Source organism: Lepidochelys kempii, chromosome 2 (assembly GCF_965140265.1).
Source record: "Lepidochelys kempii isolate rLepKem1 chromosome 2, rLepKem1.hap2, whole genome shotgun sequence".
NCBI classification, from domain to species: domain Eukaryota; kingdom Metazoa; phylum Chordata; order Testudines; family Cheloniidae; genus Lepidochelys; species Lepidochelys kempii.
Genome location: NC_133257.1, coordinates 136,156,051 through 136,173,594, shown reverse-complemented (window position 1 = coordinate 136,173,594; position 17,544 = coordinate 136,156,051). Strand labels below are relative to the sequence as shown.

The window sequence follows — 17,544 nt, the reverse complement described above, 5'->3', positions numbered from 1 at the left end:
TAACTGAAATAATAAAGTGGATACAGACATTTTTCTATCTGGTATAGTTTGTACATAGTCAATTTCAGTGTTGCTCTATATTCAGTTTGCCCTATTTGTGGTCCTCAAATAACATTAGAGAGAGAGAAACATTTTTTACAGATTGCGAGACCAAAAAATTGACAGTGGAGTCCAGGGAAAATCTGGTATCTGAAACTTTTAATTACATTTTTTAAGCTGATCAGATTTCACAGTTTTCTTTTATGTAGAGCCAAAAATGTAAATGGCACTTCAATAGTTATTATCCATTCCCGCAAAGAGTTCACAATCTAAAGGTATGGAGAAGTAAAATACTTAGAATATTGAAACCTTAGAATAAAATGGTGTCTGTTTATCAGGTTTAGCAGAATATGTAGATTTTCAGAAATGCCTTGCAGGAGTTGGACTCAGGATTCATTAATTTGAGAGATTGCCAAATGGTAGGAGGGATAAAAGCAAAAGATAAAGGGAACAATAGGTACAATGTATAAAGCAGGGAAAAGTGTAGCAGAATATAAGGACAGAATGTCAGAAAAGAGGTGCAGTTCATGTGTATTTATTGTAAATACACTTTACAATAGTAGAAATGATTTCTGGGTTTGTTTTTTATTTCTGATACATATACATTTTTCTCTGCTATCTATAGAAGTCCCTTGTCTGGAGTAACTTAAAACTGGAATGGATAAAGCAATCGAATAGTGATTCTTATACTTGTGCATGACTATTGGTTAATCCCAATGGCCTTTTAGGGGATACTTCGTATTTGAAAGGGCAGGTGTTTGAGAGAGCAGTAGTTTGAGAGTCTACTCTCAAGTCTTAGCTTGAGCAGTAGTCTGTAGAATGAAAAAGTTTGAGAACTATCATGTTAGAAAATAGACACTGTAGCTAAGAATCCTGCGCTGGCTAGATGATCAAATACATCTTCATATCCAAATTTTCTGATAAACTGTTTCAGCTTTGTATGCTGAAAACCTGATCCATTAATCTTACACTGAAAACAACCAGGAGAGATTTTGTGTCAAAATATTGTACCTTTGGCAAAAATATACTCCTTCATCCTCATGAATGTACCTTACATATTTATGTATTTCAAAGCCAGGGTATGTTTCAGCGAAAGACAAGCAAGTCCACTGGCCCTTCGGCTAGTGCAGAAGAAACACAGAAGAAAGATACTGCAATGATAAATTTGACTAGACATGAAAAGGAAAAATATATTCCCAGTGATGAACCTTCTTCAGCAAGTGCAGCTGGTGACCAGAAAGAGAAACCTGCGTTAGAAACCAAAAAAGAACATGCTCATTCAGGACATGGAAAAGCTGCTCAGGCACATGACCTGAAGGCATCCCTGACCAGCCACGATTCCCATAAAAACTGTGAAGTAAAGCTGTCGGTGTCAAGTAGCTCTTCAGCAAAGGAGTCATCTGTAGACAAGTGAGTTTTTATCGAAACTTTTCTGTAAAATCAGGTACTTTAATTTCTGTTTGTAATATCAATGTAAGTAAAATAGGCATAAATGCCAAAGAAATTAGTAGTTGCATGTAGGTAATTAGTGTTGCTGCATGACACTTAGCTTGAATCTTTCACTTCCTGAGTTGAAGGGATTTGGCTGCATCTCAGTAACCTGTGGGCAGATGGATCTCTTGGTACTCCATAGCAGTCCCCTTTGGCCAGTCTAGAAGAGGTACTTATGAGCTTTGTAGACCTTTAGGCTGGATACAGGGCCTTGAGAATTGTAGGAATACAAGGTGGTACTGTAAGTCAAGGGACCAATTTTATAAACACTTACTTCTAGGGGCATGGCTAACTACTGGGGATAGGAATATATTTTATTATCTTAAAATTCTTAGCATCTGCTTCGAAAGAATGCTGTGTGCTCTGATATTTTGAACTCTGTGGAAGTTCTGTCTGCAAGGACTACAAGAGTAGATGTGTTTAAACATAGTCTGCAATCTTTAAAAAGACAAATTGAGGAAAAAATAGGGAGGTGGGCAGATGGTGGGACGGGAACTAGCTGATCATTTTGTGAGCACCCTCTGCTGTATCTTCAGGATTAGTTTAACTAACTAGTTTTATTCCCAGAACTTTTCCAACCCTGTGTATTTCTAGAGTTTTGATCTGTTGACCCTGACTTTTTAAAGAAAGGTTTTACTTAAATATAGAGCCGTGGTTCCCAAACTTGTTCTGCCGCTTGGGCGGGGAAAGCCCCTGGCGGACCGGGCCGGTTTGTTTACCTGCTACGTCCACAGGTTCGGCCGATCGCGGCTCCCAGTGGCCGCGGTTTGCTGCTCCAAGCTAATGGGAGCCGCTGGAAGCAGCGGAACAAGTTTGGGAACCACTGATATAGAGGAATGCTGGTATGTGAAGAACGCACATTTTGCTTCCCTCAACAAAGGCAAAACTGTAAGGCCCGGTGTACACTAGCAAATTAGGTTGGCATAAGATAAAATCCACACCCCTGGGTGGTGTAGTTGAGCCAACCTGAGTCCTTGCATTGACACTATTAGATCTGTTAGACCTTGCTACGGCCTCTCGGGAGGTGGATTACCTACACCAGTGGGCGAATCCCTCCTGTTGGCATAGGTAGTGTCTACACTGAAGTGCAGCAGGGGCATAACTGCAGCAGTGTAGCTGTGCTGCTCTGGCATTTTGAGTGTAGACAAGCCCTTACTGAAGCGAGAGCAGGATCAGAAATAATCTCAACTCTCTCTTTTATATATATCTAATATATATCCATATATAATCTCCCTCTCCCTCATGTATGTATGTGTATAAATAATGTGTGTCAGGCCCAAATCTGTGATCTCTTACTTGCGTGAGAAGTAAGATTAAGTTGGGGACTACTTGTCTGAGTGAGGATTTGCTGCAAAGACTCCATAAAGAGAAACGGGTGTCCTCAAAGGGGGAGGGCTGTGGGAATCTTTAGGGAAATGAACCTGTTCATGTTTGAAATGGGTATTATAAACAGTGGAAAGTGAAAAGAAAATAAATGTGGCTGCTCCTTTTCCTTAGTATAGATTGATAAAATGGTAGAGCAAGGAAGTGCTTTATCCTCATTATTCTATGACCCATGCCTTATTTACTAAACATCATCCAATGTGAACAGTGAGTACAAAATTATTCATTTCCTCATGGTGTTTTCTAAGGTACTCATCAAAAAGCGTTACTTTTAATTTTAGTTGAGAAAAGTGAATAAGTATGACCATGGGCTTGAAAATGCTACTTATTTCATGTTTTCACAAACTTGCCATTTAAGTAATTAATCCCCTTAAACAAGTATTCCAATTCTGTGTATTTGAAACTTCCACCACATAAATAGATTTTCTGTTTTCTCATAAATAGATTTCATAGACTTCATGAAGTCTATTTTTTTCATTTATTTTAATTTTTGAAATTAGCTGTTGCTGTGTAATAAAGGCTTTTGTGCTTCCATATAATTTATGCAGTTGAGTATCTGGACTTATCAGTATTATGAATAATACATCTAATCATCACCATCATTAAAAAGGATTTACATAATCCTTCCTTAATAAGATCTCATTTTAAAAAAGTAAAATGAAAATGGTAATTAACTGTAGTAAAAATGCAATAAAACAAGAGCTCCCCCTACCCCCTGACGCTTCATACAGTATTTTGAATCCTGTGGTCTCAGTCCTGGTAATGTTTCTTTGTGTAGTAGTCCTGTTTGAAGTAAATGGAGACTAGTCATATTAATAATTGTTAGCAGAATTGGGCCATTGTTCCTCCCTCCTTTGGAGGGTTTGGTTGTTTTTTTTGTTCATTTTTTCTTTCTCTGGTCGCACTGAAAATTCTTTGTCTGCCCTAGTTCATGGTAGTCTCATCCTTACCATTTCTCCTCTTTGCACTTCTGTTATTTCATCTATTAAGATTCCTAAAAATAACCCCAGATATATGTATCCTTGGGTGTACAACATGCAGCTCTTTCTCCCCTTTTAAAGATCTTGGATACCATCTTTCTTCCTGACTGTTTTTACAATAGAACAAAATCTGCTTCATGAAAGTGCTACTATTTAAGAATTACTATTAATGTTTGTCTGAATTTAAAGTAGAAGTTTTACTTACAGCCTGTTAGGGGTTCTTGTTCTATTCAGGTCATCTTCCTTTATGCCCATTGTATTCTCAAGTTTTCTAATGGCACCTGTTTTGAGAAGAAATTTCTGTCTCTTCCTTTGACCCAGATACACTCAGAAATTGCAGTGAGTGCAACCTTTTTTGTGTACACTCAACTTGAGAGTGTTTTTCACTCAAAATTTTAAAGCAAGTGCTGCTCACACCAATTTTGCTGACACCCTGCAAGCAGAAAGTGGGGCAATATCCTAAAAGAACTGGATATTATCTTGCCCTGGAATCAATGAACTATTGGAAAAAACAACATTATTTAGACTAAGTCGAACACTGGAAACTTAGAAGTGTCAGAAGTTAGGTTGCTCGTTTAACTTCAGTTCACCTTCCTTGTTCTTTTGTATACAGGCAGTTCATTAAATCTTGTGTTCCAGTGCATTTTTTTTCCATAGGACCCTCTGCTTCATTCAGTGCACAGATTGGATAGTGATAAGAGAATGAGGTAGCTGTCCAATATTTTTATTCTTATAACTCTTAGTGATCCCATATCTATTTACTGAACACCATCCAAAGTCTGCTGCGAATACAGAGTTATTCATTTCCTCCTGGTCTTTTTTAGGGCACTCATTCCCATAATATCAGAGTATGTCACAAACATTAATGAATTGATCTCCACTGAGAGGTCAGAGCATTATCACCATTTTGCTGATGGAAACACTGAGAGAGATTTGCCTGAGGCCACACAATGAATGAGTGGCAGAACCAGGATAAGTACTCGGGACTTCTCACCAATAGGAGTTGTGGGGAAAAACAACTTGAGACAGCAAGACAAACTTATGAGTGCGATTGTGTGACAAGGTTGGTTGTAATGGTAGGGGACAGAGTTCAGCAGCCCTGAGGCTCGCTTCTGGTTTATGTCTCATGTTCCTAAAAGCTCATGCTTCAGGGTTTCAGTTGTCCACCAGCAGGGGTCAGGAAGGGATCCTCCTGCTCACCCCACAATGTATTATCGTGGGTGGGTGGGTGGGTGGCTTTTTTTTTTTGGTCCTTTTGAAGGATAAAAGATGGCCACAGCTGGAGAAATGGGACACTGGGTGGGGTGGACCAATGGTTTGAGGTGGCACCAAGCATTCTCTCTGTCTGGCTAGTTCTTGCTCACATGCTCAGGATCCGATTGTCATATGTGGAATCGGGATGGAATTTTCCCCTATGTCAGATTGGGGAAACCTAAAGGGGGCGGGGGTGTTTCACCTTCTCCTGCAGCGTGTAGGTGCCGTCACCTGCCAAGATCATCTGGGTATATTTCACTTAATCATTTCCCTGCTCTTGTGGGGTGCTTAGGTCTATGGTGCACCTCAGTCCCTCCTGTTCTTTGCCCGTGGCGCACAATAGTGTAGTCTCCTGAGAGTGTAATACTTTGGGCTAATTTCAGTTAATGTGTGGATGGATGCAGGGTGATGTCGGTGTCTTGTGATATACAGGAGGCAGATGATCCATTGGTTTCTTCTGGCCTTAAACTCTGTTCATTTTTCCAGACCACACTGCCTTACTGACAGAGATGCTAAACATCTGCAGCTCCCATTTACTTCATCTGCGGTTGTTTGTGAGCGCTTAGCACTCCTGCAAATCAGGCCCCGGATGATTAAAATTGGGCACCTGGGAAATTTTGGAACACGCGATTACCTGGAAACACTTTGGTTTAAGTGACTTGCTCAGCATCACATAGAAACTCTGATGGAAGCAGGGATACAAACGAGTTCTGGTGTTCGTCGGACTTAACCATAAAACTATCCTTTTTCTTCCTTCAGTCCACTATCTCATTCACTACACACCTCCGAGCTTCTGTAACAGATGAGGCAGAGAACTTATAATCTCATTCACCACGTAACCCTGAGTTCCATTCATCCTGTGCACTAAATTGAAAAAATAGCGTGTGATCATGTAACTAAGGAGTTATCCTAATGTATACGCACAGGAAAGCGGAATTAAGGTTGCATAGCAATTGAAAGGTTGGAAATGGCAGAAGTGCTTCATTACTTTCTTGTTTCAGTTTTCACCAAGAAGGTTGGTGGTGATTGGACGTCTCGCATAGTGAATGTCAGTGAAAATGAGGTAGGATCAGAAGAGGCTAAAACAGGGAAAGAACAAGTTAAAAATTACTTGGACAAATTAGATGTTTTCAAGTCACCAGGGCCTGATGAAATACTCAAGGAGCTGACTAAGGAGATATCTGAGCCACTAACAATTATCTTTGAGAAGTCATGGAAGAGGGGAGAGATTCCAGAAGACTGAAAAAGGGCAAATATAGTGCCCATCTATAAAAAGGGAAATAAGGACAACCCAGGGAATTACAGACCAGTCAGCTTAACTTCTTTCCGGGTGCAGATAATTAAGCAATCAGTTTGCAAACATCTAGAAGATAATAAGGTGATAAGTAACAGTCAGCATGGCATTGTCAAAAACAAATCGTGTCAAACCAACCTGATTGCTTTCTTTGACAGGGTAGCAAGCCTTGTGTGTAGGGGGGAAGCGTTAGATGTGGTATATCTTGACTTTACTAAAGTTTTTAATACTCTCACATGACCTTTTCATCAATAAACTAGGGAAATCCCACCTAAATGGAGCTACTATAAGGTGGGTGCAAAACTGGTTGGAAAATCATTCTTGGAGCGTAGTTATCAGTGGTTTACAGTCATGCTGCAAGGGCATAACGAGTGGGGTCCTACAGGGATCAGTTCTGGGTCCGGTTCTGTTCAATATCTTCCTCAGTGATTTAAATAATAGCATACAGAGTACACTTATAAAGTTTGCGGACGGTACCAAGCTGGGAGGGGTTCCAAGTGCTTTAGAGGATAGGATTAAAATTCAAAATGATCTGGACAAATTGGAGAAATGGTGTTAAGTAAATGGGATGGAATTCAATAAGGACAAATGCAAAGTACTCGACTTAGGAAGGAGCAATCAGCTGCACACATACAAAATGGGAAATGATTGCCTTGGAAGGAGTACTGTGGAAAGGGAGCTGGGGGTCATAGTGGACCACAAGCTAAATGAGTCAACAGTGTAATGCTGTTGCAAAAAAGGTGAACATCATTCTGGGATGTATTAGAAGTAGTGTTGTAAGAAATAATTCTTCTGCTCTACTCCGCTCTGATTAGGCCTCACCTGGAGTATTGTGTCCAGTTCTAGGCACCACATTTCAGGAAGGCTATTGACAAATTGGAGAGAGTCCAGAGAAGAGCAACAGAAATGACTAAAGGTCTAGAAAACATGACCTAAGAGGAAAGATTTGAAAAAATTGGGTTTGTTTAGTCTGGAAAAGAGAAGACTGAGAGGGGACATAACAGTTTTCAAGTATGTAAAAGGTTCTTAAAAGGAAGAGGAAGAAAAATAGGTTTTTTAACCTCTGAGGATAGAACAAGAAGCAATGGGCTTAAATTGCAGCAAGGGAGGTTTAGGTTGGACATTAAGAAAAACTTCCTAACTGTCAGTGTGGTTAAGCACTGGAATAAATTGTCTAGGGAGGTTGTGGAATCTCCATCATGGGAGATTTTTAAGAACTGGTTAGACAAGCACCTGTCAAGAATGGTCTAGATCAGGGGTGGGCAAACTTTTTGGCCCAAGGGCCACATCGGGGTGTGAAACTGTATGGAGGGCTGGGTAGGGAAGGCTCTGCCCCCTCCCCTGGGATTCCACCCTCTATCCAACCCCCTCTGCTCCCTGTACCCTGACTGCCCTGACCTATCCACACCCCCGCCCCCCTGACAGGCCCCCCGGGACTCCCATGCCCTATCCAACCCGCTGTTCCCTGACCGCCCCAGAACCTCCGCCCCATCCAACCGCTCCCTGTCCCCTGACTGCCCCCCAGGACCCGCTACCTAACCTTGTCACCGCCGTGTCTGCGTGCCACCCCCTTACCATGCCACTCAGAGCAGCAATAGCTCGCAGCTGCGCTGCCCCCATGGTGGCATAGCAGCATGGGAGGGGGAACAATGGGGGAGGGGCCGGGGGCAAGCCTCCCTGGTCGGGAGCTCAGGGGCCAGGCAGGACATTCCCGTGGGCTGGATGTGGTCCGTAGGCTGTAGTTTGCCCACCTCTGGTCTAGATAATTAATCCTGCCATGAGTGCAGGGGACTGGACTAAATGACCTCTCAAGGTCTCTTCCAGTTCTACGAGTCTATGAAATGTCAGAATTTCAAGTGGTCAACTTTGCATCCTAAATAGCCTTCTTTTAGTATAGTTTTCTTACATGTAATTTACTAGATTTTTTTTAAACAAAAAAGGTTTTAAAAAAAAATGTATTATGTTCAATGATAACATACCTTCCTCCCAAAAGGAAAACGGTGACTCAAAGTTTATATGTCAGCCACACTGAACAGAAATGAACAGAATTTTCAAGGTCGAAGAAATGGGACTTACCTGGCCTCAGTTTTCTCCTTGGGGCAGACTTGTGGTGAGGGGGAGTGGGAACTTGCAAGTATCTCTCTTATAATGGAAAGAGTTTGGTAACTGACATATATAGGTCAATATCAGGCTTCCCTATAATAGAGTATGTTTCCAAAGAGAACTTTACAGAAAATGTGTTCGAGCTTTGCTGTCATCACCTAAGATCAAAAGGTGCTGTGAAACTTTAATATGTCTAGTTACAGATGTTTGATGAAATACTATTTAAAGCCATTGTGCCTGTTAACTGTGGATTACTCTCGTGGAATTCATAAGGCTGTCTGACCACCTTTGAGCAAGTATACTGAAAAAAGGAGCCTGTCTATGATATTTGTTAGAAATGTTTCATAATATCTTGGCATGTACAGAAATCTATTTTTCAGGTTCCTAAATTTCAGCTGGTGGAGAGTGTACTCTCAAATATATAATCTTTAATGAGGATCTATTTTGTGTCATTAACAGCTTTTCCCCTTAAGACAACTCAGTCTTATCAAGATTTGTCACAGAGGAACAATTCTGTCTATTTATAATCTATTTATGCTATTGCTTGAATCTTCAGGAAGGAGACTTATGGCTCTGAGTATAAGTAGTTAAATAAGACTATGTAAAATCAGTTAATATTGAGATAATGTTGTGATGCTAACTATTTGGTGTCTTCCAAGGTTGTTTGAGCCTCCTTGAAGAATCTTGGTTGAGTCCTTCTTTATACGTAGTACAGATAAAATTCATAAACACAGATGTGTCAACTTGGAAATGAAATTATATTTAGCTATGCAGACTTCCAGTCATTCAGTTTCAGTTTTAAGCCTTAGTAAAGTCTAAATTGAAACTGTTGTAGGTCTTCTGCTCTATAGATGAGAGTTTGCTAGCCTCAACTATGTTTGGCCACAGCTGTGTCTAACTTTTTTTTTTTCTGACTAGTGGAGAGCAATGTTTTTCTGAAAACAAAGCTTATAATAATGCAACAGGCTGTTTATAGCTTTACTGTTTTCAGACGAAAAAGATTCCTCCCCACAATAATCATGGAAACTGTCCTAAAACCCTGATCTTTTAAGCACAGTTGTGGTTAGCATGTTCAGACTGGTGTGGAGAGGACTAATGAGTTAAGCCATGAAGGTATTTCTGCAAATAATTTCAGAAATTGTAGTTGTTTTTTTGTAAGATAAGTGGGCATAGACTTGAATAAAAGAAATCAAGAGCTATAAATAACCATGTTATTAAGGCTGTAAATAACAAATCCATATTCTTAAAACTTTAACAGAACATATCCAGTTACCACCTGACCACATCAATCCATTTGTTTACCTTTTCCCTCTACCCTTCAGCTGTCTGTCTTGTCTTCAGGGTGTAAGCTCTTTGGGGCAGGACACTACTTTTGTTTCTGTTTGAACAACACCAAGCATATTGTGGGCACTGTACTGGATGCTAATTAATAGTATGTAGAAGCATAGACTAGAATAATTGCTAGTAGAGACTAATACATAGCAGTCTTGTAAATTTTTTTCTTCCTCCTGGAAAGCGGGGGGGAGAGAGGGAGTGCTAAGATTTTGAAGGGTGAGTAAAAGTATTTTTTTCCGTTCTAGTAAAGAGCAAATGAGTAGATAACATGCTTGATGGTAAATATTCATGAAGTTTTGTAAGGCTGAGATTGTGTTACGGTCAGATTATTATGTAATTATATGCTGAATGCCTGGCAGAATCGAGGTTAGAGGAATATGCAATACATCAGTATTTAAGACCTGCTTTTGTCTTTCAAGTTCGTGACATCCAAATCAATCATGGATTACTGGCTCCTACTCAGTATGACACCTTAGCATGCTTTTTATTGCCATTCAATCCCAGTTAGAGCCTATGCATAGGGTTATGGTAAGTATTGTATTTTTAATTTATATATTTTTTACAGTACTTGTGTATCACACGATAAATAACAGTAAGGCCTTTTAAACATAGCTAGAGTTGGCCACTATTGTAAAAATAATTACAAAATAAAAAGGGGACTTATTTTACCATTCTGTGCTGTCTCCAGTGGGGTTCACATCACCAGCAGAGCACATGTTAGGGCAGGAGGCAGTAATCTATTACTGGCATGGATGTCCTGGAACTGAGAATATGATCTAACGCTCTCTTTTTGGGGGCGGGGGGAAAGCGGAAGCATTCACCACATAATTAAGAATTTATTTCCTTTAAAAATGCATAATAAATGTAGATAATCTTAAAACGTTGAATTTTCTAGTAATATTTTTGAGAATGATTTAAAGTACTACATCCAGTGGTAAATGGAGTAAATGTCAATGCCAACAAGATCTGTGGTGTTACATGAAGTGTGTATCAATGTTATTTCAGTGAGGAGGACATGTACCGTGATGCAGAAGAAATAGAGAGAGAAAAAGTATTACCTGTTTGTGAGACAGGCTCCTCAGGTACATTTGAACTTTAGTATATGGCATTACACACATACAGTAGAATAGCTTATTGTTATAATGACACTTCTAGCTTTGTTGCCTTCATCCGCAAAGAGCTTGTGCTCAACTGTATCTGTGTGTAAATGTGATGGCGGTTACTGCTCACAGTTGAACACAAGGCACATTTTCATCCAGTGAAAACTATGTAATAGAAAATCACTTTGGCTACGATCGGACTTTTACAGTCTACCTGTAATTTTTCTCTCTTTCGCTCTCAAAATTTCCTCACACCCAATTGAAAGAGTTGATGATGGATGACTATTGTGTGTTGTGCTTGTACATGTGTAACTGGGCTTGAAAAATTTATCAAACGCTACTAGCTAATAGGCAATATGAAAGTTCCCCCAGCTGGGAGCTGTGGCCTGTGTTCTTCACTGCAGCACACCACTACCAACTACTTGGAATGGAAGTTTGTGGGATTTCCAGGAATGGTTGTGTTTCTCAGCCCTCCCTGGAGAAATAAACTTCTCCTACCATACTTGGCTAGTAAGTGTTTGATAAATGTGGGTGGGGTTCTTGCACCTCTGTCTCTTTACTTTTTGAGGGGAGGGAGGGAAGCTCTCCTTTCATTCTGTCTGGCTGCTGTGGGATGGAGAGAGTTTACTGGTCTCCCCTTTTCTTCTCACGCTTTTTTTTTTTTTTTTTTCCCCCTTCCCCTTCCTAGGGGCGGGGAGGAGAAGGGGGAGTTGCTGGGGTCTCTTCCTTGCTGGATCACACCATAATTTTTGCTTTCTCACAGCTTTCCTGAGCATTTTTTTTTTCTGATACTAACAGAAGATACTATTTTTTTTATCATTAGCTATGAGCTGTGCTACACCAATTTCTCTTTGATTAGCACTGGTTTTCTTTTTGTTTGTATTGATGAGTAAAGTACAACCACTTCATTGTGTAGCTCTGTTTTTTACTTCTCCTTAATTTAATGTATATTATGTGTGATCAATCTTGGCAGAAAATAAACTCAGTGTTGCACCTGAAATGGATATCATAGAGTACTGCCAAAAAGAATGGAGAGGCAATACAGCGGTGGCAAAACGTATGAAAAAGGTATGACCCCGCCCCCCGAAGGTTATTTGTAACTTTTTGCTAACATAGGCCCATATCATGGAAACACTTACTCAATGCATGATTCTTTTATGTTGATTTGGCTTACAAGTATGAACTATGTGCTGTTCACAATAGTTTAATTATTAAATTTCTTTACCTGGTGAGGGTGGTGACAGTTTTGAGAGGCTTCGTTTATTAAGGTTTTATTTCTACAAAGGCACTTTGATACCCTCTGTCATGAAGATGTTAGTGGTACCAGGTCATTGAGATGACTCCTTCCCACCAATTTTAAACCCTCTATCTGCATATAACAAATGGCTGCCAACACTTTCTTTGCAGTTTGAAAGCAACTGTGGCTGGGTGGATGACCAGAAATGATAACTTCGAAAAAGAAAAGTTTGAGACTTTAACCTGAGCCTTTAATTCTCTTGAAAAACTGCTGGGTTTTTTTTATTCATTTATTTTCAGGTAGATCTAGAATGGGAAAATTTAAGTCATAATTTTTTCTGATTTTTTTTTAACTAACTAGTTCTTGGAATATCTGTTTTGATGGCTAAATAGTTTGCAAAATCATTAACAGAATACACAAGGAGATTTATAAAATACAATTTTTTCCCTTTAAATGAGAGAGACTTTTTACTTAAGTTCAAAGATAAATCTCCTCTCTGAGAGCTGATGAGAGAAATAAAGGCAAAACTTTGCTTTAGCTGTAAATGCCATTGACTGTAGTACAGAAAATACAGAATCTAGACTTAGGGTCCTCTTACATAAGCAAAGGAGGAACTGATCTTCAGCTTAGTTTTAGTTCTTTGGCCTTGCTTTCTCAATATGAACAAGTAACATATGTCTTTTAGATGGGGAGAAACTTACCAGAACACTTCAAATGCATACACTTCTTTGCTGGAGGGAGAATAAAAGAGTATGAACCACACGTGACAAATATTGGTCATGTTGCTTAATGAACTGCTGAAAGATGCTGAGACGGTGGAGCTGAGAATAGAATAAGAACTTAAAGAACAGAGCGCTTTTGTTTTAAATTTGATTTATTTTTAAAATCTTAAATCTAAATGTTCTGTTTGTTTGGAGTCCTAAGCAGTTTTTGCTGTTTTTAAAATAACTTTTAAAAGCCTTTTTATTGACCATGAGTACGTATTACTTTGTAGTGGGCTTTAAGTGTCATTAGGCCAGATTCTATTCTTGCAACTTGCTGCAAGATATGAGAGCAGAATTTGACCCTTTGAATGAAGTGTGTAGTGTTGCTGGGCTTCAGTTCAGGCCTGACCAAGAAAACAGAAAATGAGGGCAGAATTGATTGTAAAGTATCGTGCCTCAGGGTAACTTCCCTTGTTCTGCTGGTGAGTGCATTGGTAGTGCGCACTGCAACAGAGTGACGGGCAGTACTCATCGAAAAAACCCTAAGAACATGTTTTTTATCATTAAAATGATCTCTCTTAAGCATATCCTAAAACAAACTCTGGTACTGGAGCAGAAATCCAAGCAGTATTAAATAAATATACAATAATAGAAGCAGGCATTAAATAAAACAAGTGTGTGGTGAGGTACGGTGTAAACAAGACGCACCTCTGTGGCAATTTTGCTTAGTAACAGCTGAACTAAAGCAAGGCTGTTTTTTGTCATACTTGTGCAACTGGGTGTCAAAACACTGTCTGCTGCATTTACCAGAGGATTGTATGATTTTTGTACGTATCTGCCAATTTCAACAGAAATAAAAAGTCTGCTTAGGGCCATTCAAGGTTTTTTCTTTTCAATCAGTGTGCGTATAGTTCTAAAGCACCCATTGCCATAGTTCTCAGCACTGTTATGCAGGGTGTCTTTTGCCAGTGGGACAACCTTCCTGCATCATATTTTTGGCTTATGTAGTGTGTTTTGTCTTGGCAAGAACATTACTAGATATACAGTCTCTCTTTTGCAGTCCTCCACTCCACCCCTCCCCAATAAAAGTTTATACTTTGGTGGATGGGGGGGGGGGGGAAGGAGGCGGAGGCAGGTAACAAAGGGGGTTTTGGGTGGAGTGAGGCTAGCTGAACAAAGAGTATGATTAAAAAAAATGAGGGGGAAAATCTTTTATTTGCTTGCTATCGTTCATTAGCTCTCAATTTTTGTATGATCGTTGAAGAATCTAATTTTTCAACATGTAAAATTAACAATTTTGTTAATGTAATGCTGTTATAAAACTGGAGTCCTCTATATTTACATAGAAATGTGCCTCAAGCAGTGTCCATGCACGTGTCTCCACACTTACCTGCCAGAGAGCCCCAACTCTGCAGTGAGGAGAACACCTGCAGGTTGTAAGCGGCTCGTTCAGGAACATTCTACACGTTTTAATTAACGGGCCAGTTCTGATGCTGATATTTCACATGGTCCAGCCAGCATCTTTAGTAATGTCCTTTGGTCCAAAACGTACAATAGGCAGAATTTTCAAAAGTGCCTGAGAGACTCAGGAGCACAGATCTCCTTGAAAGTCTGTGAATTGTGCTCCTTAAGTCACTTTGGCAATTCCCTGAACCTTCTAATAAACTCCTCCTTTTAATGATTGGTTTGGTTTCTCACTTCAGCTACTGTGGGTTGTTGCTTTTTTTTATAGCTTCTATTCCTATTAGATTTATCAAATAAAGGCATTTGAGCTTTCTGTGTGGAATATTGGGCCAAATGCTGTTGACTGTTAACTAGATCTGTAATTTGAGCATGTAATTTGAGCAATTATGTCGGGACTAATGAGGGTTTGATGTATTTTATGCATAGGGTTATTGCAGTTTATTTTGTATTCTTATACAGGGATATGAAGCAGTTTCTCAGAAGTTTACCTCTATAAGGAGAGTGCGAGGTGATAACTATTGTGCTCTCAGAGCAACGTTGTTCCAGGCACTAAGCCAAACTTCTGAACTTCCTGACTGGCTTCAGAATGAGGACTTAACGTTGGTATGCTTCAAACTTATATCTCCTGATAAGTAAGAACTAACATTTTTTCTCTGTTGCGCAATGTTGTGGCCTCATTACTGTATTGCATGAGCAACACAAAACACTGATGAAGCTATCATCACAACATTCTGGTGAAATCAAGGTGTACTATTCAGAGATAACTGCACCTCTGTTCCTTTTCTGTCATTGATTCCAGGCGTGATCAGGCAGGGCTCAGGTCTCCAGCCATCACATGTCTCTGGGTAGGGACCCTTGTCCTACTTCCTTCTTATAGTGTGTTTTTTAAGGCTACAGAGCTGCCTGCCGTATGTGTGATATCCCCAGCAAGCCAGCCTTCCTCTAGGCCAGCAACATGGCTTTTCTTTCTCTCCAAGGGCTATGAACAGTGACCTGCCAGCATTTACAAGTTACCACACAGCTCTTTCTCAGCAGGCAGATTTATTCTTGGGTCACAGAATACCTACAAAAGTTCCTACATGCTTATCAATAAACATACCAGAAATAGCCCCTCTGTCTTATGGGCCTAGTAGGACAACGTCCTTCCAACCCTTCATCAGGATAGCAGACCCCTTGGACAAAAGCTCAGATTCATTTGCTGGATCATAAGGAAGGCGCTCTGTCAGTTCAAAACTCAGCTTTTTATACCAAAGTCACTTTGTTTGAGGCTCTGGAAAACTCAGTTTGAACCAGACTCCCCAGGGAGTCGTACATCTCTAGAGTTGTAGTCTCAGTGATGTGCCTTAATCACACTTCCACCACACACGCACACTGTTTTTAGTTCCTAGAGGAGCTGTGGTAACCCTCTCCCATAGAGTAGCATATTCACATATAAACCATTCATCAATTTAATACAGTGGTCCCTGAAGATACTGAATGGAGTTGCAATATCTGTCACAACTATTAATCCAGTTTTAAAGATGGGGGTGGGAAATTGAAGCAGATCTTCAAGGGATCTTAGAGCTGGGCACTGAACCCAAGTCTCCTTAGTCACAGCCCAGTTATTTGACCACAGGACCATCCATCCTCAACTACTATTCTTGGTTCCTTTGTTTTATATAACATAAAAGTCACTATATGGAATTTATTGTTTGACAATATTCAAAAGAATTAATATGCCTTAATTTCAATTAAATATTTGAGATTTCTATTGAATTAGTCTTCAGTGCAACTTCAACAGTTTGTGAATAAATACCTTGAGATTAAATTTATTGTTCCTCTTAGAAACCTTAATCTTTTGGTGTTAAGGGAAAGATATTGAGTTCAGTAACTCCTTCATACACCTATAGCTCTGTTCTCTTCCCTGCATCAAGTTGGAGGTGCATTGGTAGTATGATGAAGCTTATGTCAAAAACGTTTCTGTACTACTTTTGTGGATAACTAGGCTGTTTCAGCTTTTGGTACTTGCATTCTGTTGCTTCACCAGCAGTAAATTTCACTTTTCAAAAAAGAAGGGTTTGCTATTAGTAGCTGTGCAGATTCTGTCTAATACACAAGGTTCAGAACCCATGACAGATATGTTTTTCATTGTCTATGGAGTTTGGTCAAAATTATCATATGCTCTAAATCAAGCCAAGCCAAAGTATTTGGCAGTTGAACAGTGCTCTTATTACAATGCTATCGTGAAACATTCTGATTGCTTCAGGTACTTCATTAATAAGACAAGTTGAAAGTACCCTTAAAAGGGCAATTGAGGAACTCTTACATGTTCTGAATGTTACTTATACTTTACCTTGAGTTTTTATTGTAATGCCAAATGCACTTGTAAGTAGTAAATGGATATTTTGTTTCCTTTATTGTACAGTCATAGTTTGTATATTTTAATCGCAGAACTGTTTTGGTATGGAGAGGCTCAGTGCCCTAATTCTCTACTACTTTTGAGACAATAAAGCTTTAATCCCTTTACTTAAATCCAGTTTTAAAACTTCCCAAATGTGATAACTGTCTGTGTACTTCTGCTGAAAAGCTGTTTTGTAACTTCTGACAGCAATACTGCTACCGATATACATCTGCAGCAACAGTACAATACAAGGGACTTCTGAAAAATAGTTTCTAGGGGTAACCCACTACCCACGTGAGAGAGAAGCCTGGTCTCTTTGGGATAAAGGTATATTTCTTGGCCTCTGAAATTCTGAGTCTCAAATTGACAAGCTCTGATGGTAAAGTATGATTTTTGCCATCTATGACCTGCTGTGTGGGTTCACTGATAAGGTGCCTTAGGACACTAAAGACCAGTTTCGGGCCCTGGATCTGGATCCTGTTTGACAAAGGAAATCTAGTAATGAGATTGTCACGTCAGACTGCCCAAGATGTAGTGGATGTGGCAGTGAGATCCCTGGTGACTGCTGTAATAATGAAACTTACCGTGGCTCTCTTTGGAAATTCTTGAGTCTGAACTGACAGTGGAGGACCCTCTATTTGAGACCATCGTTTTCTTCAATGCTACAATGGATAACGCTCTCTAACTGTTGAAAGAATCCTGAGTCCACTGCGATTGCTTGGTATTTATGCATCTGGAGTCAAGAGGAAACCAATAAGCTGCAGTTCAGATGACTAGCCC

At 39.8% G+C, this 17,544-nt stretch overlaps 2 protein-coding genes across 6 annotated transcripts in view; one reads left to right on the top strand and one right to left on the bottom strand.

Annotated features, from left to right (window-relative positions):
• ANKH (ANKH inorganic pyrophosphate transport regulator) overlaps window positions 1-17,544 on the bottom strand; it is a 281,913-nt gene that overhangs the window by 92,199 nt on the left and 172,170 nt on the right. The gene's annotated exons all lie outside the window — the stretch shown is intronic.
• Window positions 1-17,544, top strand: part of OTULIN (OTU deubiquitinase with linear linkage specificity) — a 50,528-nt gene that overhangs the window by 20,854 nt on the left and 12,130 nt on the right. For all 4 annotated transcript variants that reach the window (XM_073332301.1, XM_073332304.1, XM_073332303.1 and 1 more), the window contains 4 exons: window positions 1,114-1,449; window positions 10,885-10,961; window positions 11,953-12,047; window positions 14,844-14,987. In XM_073332301.1, coding sequence (XP_073188402.1) covers window positions 1,114-1,449; window positions 10,885-10,961; window positions 11,953-12,047; window positions 14,844-14,987 — 652 coding nt within the window. The remainder of the gene's footprint in view (window positions 1-1,113; window positions 1,450-10,884; window positions 10,962-11,952; window positions 12,048-14,843; window positions 14,988-17,544) is intronic.